The sequence below is a fragment of the Carassius auratus genome, chromosome 33, assembly GCF_003368295.1.
Source record: "Carassius auratus strain Wakin chromosome 33, ASM336829v1, whole genome shotgun sequence".
NCBI lineage: Eukaryota > Metazoa > Chordata > Actinopteri > Cypriniformes > Cyprinidae > Carassius > Carassius auratus.
Window position 1 is genome coordinate 1421361 of NC_039275.1, and position 10392 is coordinate 1431752.

Genomic DNA, 10392 nt, shown 5'->3' on the forward strand with positions numbered 1-10392 from the left:
TATGTTTTATTTGTATTGTTAGATGTACATTAATCAAATATAGTATGTTTTATTTGTATTGTTAGATGTAACGTTATACATTTAATGTAGCACATGGTAGCAGTTATGCTAACAGTCGAGCAGGTTAGTGAAGCGGTGTTTTTATACTTTTGCCATCACCCTTTTATACTGCTCTCTTTCTGGCTTAAGTCACATAAAATTAACAAAGACATTTAAAGTTATCAATAAAATCCACAACAATGTAGGAAATACGAGCAGTTGAACAAATCTGTTGTACAAGCAGAATTCAAATTATTTTATAATGGTTTGTAGGTTATTTAACTTTGAATTGATGTTCTAAGTAACTGGTATATTATTGCATACATGTGATAGTAACTTTCCAAATTAATGAGTTGTTTTTATTAAAGTGTTATGCTTAACACAAAATAATACATGTATTGTTGTTTGCTTTATGTTAATAGGCTCCGTGGCCGTGCACAAACGTAGTGACGAACTTCCGCTGTCGCCAGAAGTCGACCAAGTATAGGTCTCTGCAGGAAAGTAATTTGTGGTTTTAAGAATTTGTGGTCAGATATAAATAAATATGTAATTCCTAATAAAGTTAAAGAAACTCACTTTAAAATAATAAACAGATACTATCCATGTAATGATTTTATTGGTAAGTTTAAAGAAGGGTTTTTGCCATTATGTAGTTTCTGTAAAGAAGAAAATGAAACAATTGTACACTTATTTTTCAGTTGTAATTATACTAAATTATTTTGGTCCCAAGTTTCTTGGTTTCTTTTTGAGTTATTTTATAAGTTTGTCACAATAACCGATGTAATGGTCTTGTTTATGGATTGTGATACTGGTTTAATCCAGGGGAAGTCGTGGCCTAATGGTTAGAGAGTCCGACTCCCAATCGAAAGGTTCTGAGTTCGAGTCCCGGGCCGGCAGGAATTGTGGGTGGGAGTGCATGTACAATTCTCTCTCCACCTTCAATACCACGACTTAGGTGCCCTTGAGCAAGGCATTGAACCCCCAACTGCTCCCCGGGCGCCGCAGCATAAATGGCTGCCCACTGCTCCGGGTGTGTGTTCACTGCTCTGTGTGTGTGCACTTCGGGTGGGTTAAATGCAGAGCACAAATTCTGAGTATGGGTCACCATACTTGGCTGAATGTCACTTCACTTCACTTTTTTTTTTTGTTGGAAATGGATACTATTATTAAACTTCTTACTCTGTTAGGAAAATATCATACATAAAGCAAAATGTATATCGACTGTACCAAATGGTAGATTTTTGAAGATTTTTTTACGACTCTCTAACTTCAATACAGAATAATCGAAAGACATTTAAACTGCTGAAAAGGATACTTAATGTATTAGAAACATGATTGATATGTTATACAGTATGCATCTTATTGCTTTACAGATTCACATGTCTCTGTTTTCCCCTTTTTTGTTATCTCAAAAAAAAAAAAGTAATGGGAGATCAAGGTGTTTTTACACCATGATACCTGATTAGTTGATGTAATAGTGACGTTAGGTTTAGGGGTGGGGTTGGGTAAGGGGGATCATTTAGATTGCATGATTCAGAAACACCCAGCAGTTTCAAAACACCCACATGGTGATTTTGTTAAATTGATTTCATAAAATGTTATCCTCCACTGCAAATTGTCTTGCAAGTCAAGGGGGTTGAATAATTTGGAACACAACTGTATATTGTCTGTGTGAGAGGAATCAAACAATCATATCCTGCTATCGTTTACTCTTCCTCAGCCTGAAAGTGTTTTTTTTTTCTGCTGAACACTAAAGAAGATGTTTTTTGAGAGTGAACAGTTGACGGCACCCATTGACTTCTATGCTACAGGAAGAAATACTATGGAAGTGAATGGGTACCGTCAACCGTTTGGTCTTTAAAGCATCATCTTTTTAGCATTCAGCAGAAGACAGAAACTCGTACAAAAAATATATAATTTTTACATTTTATTTAAAGAAATAAATATATAAAATAAGCTCACACAGTTTAACATTTATTCCCAAAGCAACCAACTATGTGTCATTGTTGTTAACTAAGACTGAAACAACTAAAAACAGTTTTCTGTAATTGAAATAAAGCTAAAGTAAAATGATATAGATAAGTCGTGTAAGCTACTACTAAATATGGGAGAAACTTATTTTCTGTAAAGTTGCTTTGCAATGATTTGTAAAGTAAAAAGCACTAATTTTAGTACTGTTTTCATTTAATTTATAAAGTAGTAACTTTTTACAAAAAAAGTTGAAATGCTAAAATTATTAAAACTGACATAACATAAAGTGTAACAGACTTTCTGTGAGTTTAAATGGGTTTAAGAAATGCATTATCTGTCTTACTAAAGAGGGACTTTTATTTTGACGGGTGTTGTAGTCTACAGGGAAGGAAAGGGAGAGCACGCAGTTCAAGTTCATCAGAGTTGTGTCGCAGATAACGTTTGCAACTTTAAGCACCCCCCGAAAATGCATAAGGTCTGTATATATTTGATAACTGTTTGTTGTAATGACTGTTTTGTGTAATTCACTGTATGTTAATGATAGAGGTTTGAACTAGTCTGTAATTCGCGCTTCTTGTACTTTGTTGGTTTAGCTCTTACGGTGATTTTTGGAGTCTTATGGTGATTTTTGAGTGAAAAAGGACTCAATAAACTTCATTAACATCAGTAAAGCTTGGGCCATCATTCGGGCGGGGTCTGCTACAGTAAGAGCTTTACCTTCGCTGGTTAAGATCCTCGATGCACGTGCATGCTCACGATGGCAATATGACGGATTGCTGCACGTCGGAATCAGCGTGATGGTCTACGGAGCAGAGTCGCTGTAGTCAACGAGTTCACTATGGAAATGGATACGGACGAACCGGATTCTGAAAGCCTGCTTCAGACGGATATTGAAGGTGAAAAGGATAAAAATGAAGCAGTTAAAAATAAGGATAAAGATAAACCTGAATCTCAGTGTCAAAAGCAAGACAGTAAAGAACTCACTCGACGTTCAGAACGTCCGCATATGCCCACGGAGAAAATGCTTGCTTATCAGAAAGATGAATGCTGTAAGAAAGAAAAAAGATTAAACACTTTGTATGAGCAATGGAAGATAGAAGCTCGTAAAGCAAGACAGAGCTTAAAAACTGACATAACTGATAAACAGCTGGCTGAAATGGCTGACTCTATTGAGGACAAAAAAAATAATATTTTGAAACTCTTCAGTGACATAAGGGAACATGTTACACCTACTGCAGATTTAAGACGTAAAATTGATGCATGTGAAGCTGTGACCAATGACATAATCAAAATAGTGCTTGAAAGAATGGCATTTGTAGATGGAGAATTTGATGCAGAAAGAGAAAGGGGCAGGCTGCGTGAACTTTTAGCACATAGTTATGCTCGCTCTATATATGGTTCCAGTGCTTCAAAAACAAGTGTCAGTAGCCATTCCAGATCCTCTAGTGCAACAAGCAAACGTGCAGATGCTGCAGCAGAGCTGGCTGCAAAAGAGGCTGAATATAAGATGATGCAAACAGAAAGGCAACAAAAGGAAAAAATAAGAACTTTAGAAGAGCAACTCAGAAGAGAGTTAGAAACTCAAAAGTTTGAACTGGAACGGCTGCAGGTGGAAAAGGATATAGAGGTTGCTCGAGCCAGAATAAAATCCTATGATGAAGAAATAAAACAAGAGACAAGAAGTCAGTCAATACCGAATGATCATCAAGGGCAGAGAAATGAAATGTTACATCATTGCAGTGTTGTTCAGTCAACACCTCTCAGTGAAGTGTCCCATCTTGCTCAGGCAGTTCAGGACAGCATAGCCATCAACAGGTTACCCATACCCGAGCCTTCAGTGTTCAATGGAGACCCAATTCAGTTTGTGGACTGGAAAGCCTCATTTATGTCACTTATAGATAGAAAAGGCATCTCTGCAGCTGATAAACTCTATTATTTGAAAAAGTATGTCAGTGGCTCAGCACACAAATATCTTGAAGGCACCTTTTATCGTAATGATGAAGAAGCGTACAAAGATGCTTGGAACAAGCTTAACCAAAGATACGGGCAGCCATTTGTCATTCAAAGAGCATTCCGTGAAAAGCTGTCAAAGTGGCCAAGAATACCATCCAAAGATGCAGAAGGCCTGAGAACATTTTCAGACTTCTTAAATGCCTGCCTGCAAGCCATACCTCATGTTAAAGGCCTGGAAATATTAAACGACTGTGAAGAGAATCAAAAGCTGGTACAGAAACTTCCTGACTGGGCAGCCTCCAGGTGGAACCGCCAAGTCACAACATCACTTATGGATGGCAAGGAATTTCCAAGCTTTCAAGACTTTGTAAAATTCATGTCAACTGAAGCAGAAATAGTGTGTAATCCTATCACTTCTCTACATGCTCTTCATTCACGCGAGTCACCTCATGAGAGAAGAATCTTAAATGAAACCAAAAGAAACAAGGCGATTGTCTTCAAAACACAAACATCAGAAAACAGTGACAAACAGACAATGGCTAAAGGACAGTTAAAAACACCATGCATGTTGTGTCAAGATGACAGCCATCCACTCTGTAAGTGCCCAGAATTCATGGTAAAGTCTCTGAAAGACAGAAGGTCCTATGTCAAAGACAACAAACTCTGTTTTGGGTGTATGAAACCAGGTCACTGTGCTAAGGATTGTCGGCATCGCCACACATGTGATGTATGCAAACTGCGACATCCCACATGTCTTCATGACTACAACTATGAGAATAACGGAAACAGAAAGCAACCAACGGTAAGCATGGAGCATGCACGTGAGAGTGAGATTACAGATGCCATATCGCTTAATATCACAAGACAAGGTCGTTCAGTCATTACATCCATGATTGTACCTGTGTGGGTGTCGTCCATCAAAAATCCATCCAATGAACAGCTTGTCTATGCTTTGTTAGACACTCAGAGTGACACCACTTTCATTGATGAAGAAGTGAGTAATACACTGCAAGTGGATTCTCAGCCAATAAAACTCAAACTTACCACCATGATGGGAGATAGTATGATAATTAAAAGTAAAAGAGTGTCTGATCTTCGTGTGAGAGGGTACAATTCATCAGTACATATCAATCTGCCTCCAGTATACACCAAGGAGTGTATTCCTGTCAATCGTGATCACATACCAACGCAGGAAACGGCAAAGAACTGGAGTCACTTGAAGGTAATCACAGACGAAATGTCACCTCTTCTCAGCTGTGAAGTAGGTTTACTTATTGGCTACAACTGCCACAGAGTGCTAGCTCCCAGGCAAGTTATACTAGGAAAAGATGATGAACCTTATGCTATTCTAACTGACTTAGGATGGAGTGTTGTGGGCTGCTCCACACCAGGTATCAACGGATCAACATCAGTCAGTCTGTGTCACAAAATAGCCACAAAGGAGATTCCAGCTTTGACACCTATGGATGCCATCCGTGTACTGGAGTCGGACTTTAAGGATGTCACAGCAGATGAAAAGACAATTTCTCAGGATGATATTGTGTTCCTAGACAAACTCAAAGAAGGTATAAAGAAAAATGCTCAAGGACATTATGAAATGCCTCTTCCGTTCAAACAACGGCCATACTTACCTGATAACAGAGAGCTTGCCAAGGTCAGACTCAATCATTTGAACAAGAAATTCTGTAGAAACGAGAAATATAAGACAGACTACATTGCTTACATGAATGACATCATTGAAAGAGGTGATGTAGAAACAGTGAATGATGATGGAACTGTTGGCGAAAAGTGGTACATACCTCATCATGGCATCTACCATCCAAAAAAGCCAGACAAGCTACGTGTCGTTTTTGATTGTTCCGCAAAATTCAAAGGCACAAGTCTCAACGAACATTTGTTACCAGGACCAGACATGATAAACAATCTCACCGGAGTCCTTGTTAGGTTCAGAAGGCATCCTATAGCTGTAATATGTGACATCGAAAAAATGTTTCACCAGTTTCATGTCCAGGAAAATGACCGAGATTACCTGCGCTTCTTATGGTGGAAAAACGGAGACACAAATTCAGCGCTTCAAGATTATCGGATGAAAGTGCATCTTTTCGGCGCGGTTTCTTCGCCTGGTTGCGCAAACTATGGACTAAGATATCTAGCCAGTGAGCATAGTCAATCATACCCATTAGCCGCTCAGTTCATCTTAAGAGACTTCTATGTTGATGATGGAGTCACAAGTGTAGAGACGGTGGAAAAGGCCATTCAGCTGGCAAAGGAAGCACGGGAGTTGTGCATAAAGGGAAGTCTTCGACTTCACAAGTTTGTGTCAAATGACAACACTGTTCTGCAGAGCATACCAGCATCAGAACGTGCTGTAAACTTTGAAACAAAGGATCTTACCTTCAATGACATGCCACTTGAAAGAGCGCTGGGAATTCATTGGAACATACAGAGTGATAGCTTCCAATTCCATATCCCACTAAAAGGTCAACCTACAACACGTCGTGGCATATTGTCAACGGTTGCCTCCATATATGATCCTTTGGGCTTTGTAGCTCCCTATGTTCTCAATGGTAAGAGGATCCTACAAGAAATGTGTCACCAGGGTACAGGCTGGGATGATCCACTTTCCCTTGCTCTTAGCCCATGGTGGGAGAAATGGCAGAATGACTTTGTCAATCTGGAAAAGGTGGACATATCACGATGCTATGTGCCTGCTGATTTCGGTAAAATTGTAAAAACGGAAATACATCATTTCTCTGATGCAAGTACCTGTGGTTATGGTCAGTGTTCTTATCTGAGAGTAATCAATGAGAAGGATGAGATTCATTGCACTTTCCTCATTGGCAAAGCCCGGGTTACTCCTGTAAAGATTACTACAATTCCAAGGTTAGAGTTGACGGCAGCAGTGGTATCAGTCCAAATGACCAATATGCTCAGAGAAGAGCTTGACCTCACCAATGTCAATGAATTCTTTTGGACTGACTCAAAGGTGGTCTTGGGTTACATCAATAACGACGCCCGTCGTTTTCATACGTTTGTATCCAACAGAGTCCAAAAAATACGCCAAAGCACAGCACCCAAACAATGGCTATACGTCCCAACAGATGATAACCCAGCAGACAATGCTTCAAGAGGAAGAACAATAAATGAATTGCTCTCGTCCAACTGGTTCTCAGGTCCTTCATTCCTGTGGAAGAAAGAAATAGAGACCTCAAATGTTGTACCGGAGCTTCCAATAGGAGATCCAGAAGTTAAAAAGATCCAGACGTTTCAAACAGAAACCACAGAAAGTAAAGATCTTGTAGACCATTTGTCAAAGTTCTCATCTTGGTCTAATGCTGTCAAAGCTATTGCACGCCTTGTGAGACGGATTAAGAAGGATAAAACTAATGCGCCAGCTTCTGTAGGTGAACAGGAACATGCAAAAGGCTTGATTCTAAAAGGAGTTCAAAAACAAGCATATCAGAAAGAAATGGATGTCCTGAGTCAAGGAAAACAACTTCCAGGTTATAATAAACTTCATCACCTGGACGCCTTCATAGACCTTCATGGTATGATCAAGGTGGGAGGAAGACTTATCCACTCATCATGCACTCACTCGTTCAAGCACCCACTGATCCTTCCTAAAGATCATCATGTAACAAAGTTGATTATTGCACACTATCATGAAAGTGTAAAGCATCAAGGAAAGGGTTTCACAATTAATGCAATCAGATCTTCCGGCTATTGGATACCTGGAATAAACAGAGCTGTCACATCTTACATTCGCAACTGTGTACCTTGTAGAAGGTTGAGAAAACCTGTGGAAGGCCAGCGGATGAGTGATCTTCCCACAGAACGTGTAGAGCCTTCCCCACCGTTTGTGTATTGTGGTATGGATTGCTTTGGTCCATTCATGACTAAAGAAGGAAGAAAACAGCACAAAAGGTATGGTCTGCTTCTAACTTGCTTTTGTTCAAGAGCCATTCATATAGAAATGTTAGAAGATATGTCCACAGATGCTTTCATCAACAGTTTGCGATGCTTTATTGCAATTCGAGGCACAGTACGGCAGATCAGATGTGACCAAGGTACCAATTTCGTTGGCGCAAAAAACGAACTGAACTCAGCATTACAGCAGCTTGACCCAGAAAGGCTCACCGCTTTCCTTGCAGATAAACAGTGTGATTTTGTAATGAATCCCCCTCATTCCAGTCATGCAGGTGGTGTATGGGAGCGTCAAATCAAAACTGTACGGAGTGTTCTTAATGCTACAGTTTCCCTCTCATCAGGCAGGCTTAACGATGCTTCACTGCGCACTTTATTTTATGAAGCCATGGCGATAGTCAACAGTCGCCCCCTTACAGTGGATAACCTGAACGACCCCAAGAGCTTAGAACCACTCACACCTAACCATCTGATTACCATGAAAGCCACCACGGTCCTACCACCACCAGGAAAGTTCATAAGAGAAGACATCTACGGGAGAAAGAGATGGAGACAGGTGCAGTACCTTACTGAACAGTTTTGGAGTAGATGGAAAAAAGAGTATCTCCACAACATTACGGCTAGACAATGCTGGCATGCTCCAAAAAGGAATTTGCAGATTGGTGATGTGGTCATGGATACAGATGAGAACCTTCCAAGAAATGAGTGGAGACTAGGACGGGTCATAGACACTGTAACTAGCCAAGATGGACTAGTAAGGAAAGTCACAATAGCACTCGGTGACAAAAAACTAAACAAAAAAGGAGAACGGGTAAACAAGGTCTCAGTCGTAGAGAGACCAGCTCAGAAGTTGGTCTTATTATTGGAAGCGGAGTGAACAAATCTTCAAAAGGACTTTGCTTTACACACATGCACACAAAATGGTTATTATAAGTTAAAATTACTTATGTTTGAAAATTATGCATGTCAAAATAACATTTATAATTTGGTGGGAGTGTAACAGACTTTCTGTGAGTTTAAATGGGTTTAAGAAATGCATTATCTGTATTACTAAAGAGGGACTTTTATTTTGACGGGTGTTGTAGTCTACAGGGAAGGAAAGGGAGAGCACGCAGTTCAAGTTCATCAGAGTTGTGTCGCAGATAACGTTTGCAACTTTAAGCACCCCCCGAAAATGCATAAGGTCTGTATATATTTGATAACTGTTTGTTGTAATGACTGTTTTGTGTAATTCACTGTATGTTAATGATAGAGGTTTGAACTAGTCTGTAATTCGCGCTTCTTGTACTTTGTTGGTTTAGCTCTTACGGTGATTCTTGGAGTCTTACGGTGATTTTTGAGTGAAAACGGACTCAATAAACTTCATTAACATCAGTAAAGCTTGGGCCATCATTCGGGCGGGGTCTGCTACATAAAGGCTAAAAAAAAAATTAATAAAAACTAATTCCTAAACCTCAAACTGCAACCATGAGGCTAAAAGCTATGCCATTTGTCACTCTGAGAAAGTGCTGTAACAGTTTATAAAGACCTTGATGTTGTTTGGACACCAGAACCGTGTGTGTGTGTGTGTGTGTGTGTGTGTGTGTGTGTGTGTCCACCTAGATGTTCCCGTGTTTGGCTCCTGGGATGATCTGAATCCTCTCAAAGTCCCTCCCCAGGATGATGATGTCACAGCCAGAGTAGTACGCCTGTCTGACACTGATAATCACAGAGAGTTCTACATATCATCTGAATGTAACGTTTTGCTACATTTGTATTTATTTATTTTCTAATTGAGGAATCAGAGTTTTAAATGTTTTCATTTACGGTTAATAATCTCTGCTGCTGCTGTTACACTCACAGTCACGAACAGCTTGAATCATCTGGACTTTTTGTTTTATATTATTTCTTAACATATCAGACAATATCTGCCTTCATATTGCATGCATCTTGTTTATACTCACTTATAAACTTTTGGTTGCCCTTTTTGTTGTTTTTCGTTGTGTTGTTTTTTATCCTCATTTGTAAGTCGCTTTGGATAAAAGCGTCTGCTGAATGAATAAATGTAAATGTAAATTTATCAAATTATGGCTTCGTTTCCTTACATGATTATCGAAATATTCAACTCAAATAAACACCTGTATGATGCAGTATTAGAATTTAATTTGGGGTCCTGAAATAACCTGAACACTGCACAGAGGTTAAGATGACCATTTCTACAAAAATAAAATAAAAATTGAAACTCATCCTATTTTGTTTTAATTTTCCCTTACTAAATTATACAGTTACTGATGCTATGGACTGTGGGATTACTAACAGGCTATTGACAAAAATCTGTCTCTAAAACTCTTTTCTCTTTATTAAAAGTTGATCTGGACAAGTACATGATAGAATCAAATGTTTTGCAAATCCGCTGGAAAGACCAGATGTCAAATGATTCGCTAAATGCGCTTCGGAGTCCCGATCTGAATCAAATGTTTTGCCGACTCGCTCCGAAGCCCCGATCAAATGATTCGCGAAACGCGC

The 10392-nt window shown here is 39.3% G+C and overlaps 1 protein-coding gene across 2 annotated transcripts; it reads left to right on the forward strand.

Annotated features, from left to right (window-relative positions):
* Positions 1-2301: 2301 nt before the first annotated feature.
* Positions 2302-9260, forward strand: LOC113052686 (uncharacterized). Of its 2 annotated transcripts, none has more exons than XM_026217090.1 (2): positions 2302-8771; positions 8819-9260. In XM_026217090.1, the coding sequence occupies exon 1, from the start codon at positions 2849-2851 to the stop codon at positions 8762-8764; it is 5916 nt and encodes a 1971-aa protein (XP_026072875.1). In that variant the 5' UTR covers positions 2302-2848; the 3' UTR covers positions 8765-8771; positions 8819-9260. The 2 variants fall into 2 exon arrangements, with proteins under 2 accessions (XP_026072875.1, XP_026072876.1); XM_026217091.1 differs by having other exon boundaries at positions 2302-2485; positions 2604-9260.
* Positions 9261-10392: the final 1132 nt, after the last annotated feature.

What these genes read in the sequence shown, in the direction of transcription:
- LOC113052686 (XM_026217090.1), top strand. Translation starts at nt 2,849, where the DNA reads ATGGAAATGGATACGGACGAACCGGATTCTGAAAGCCTGCTTCAGACG.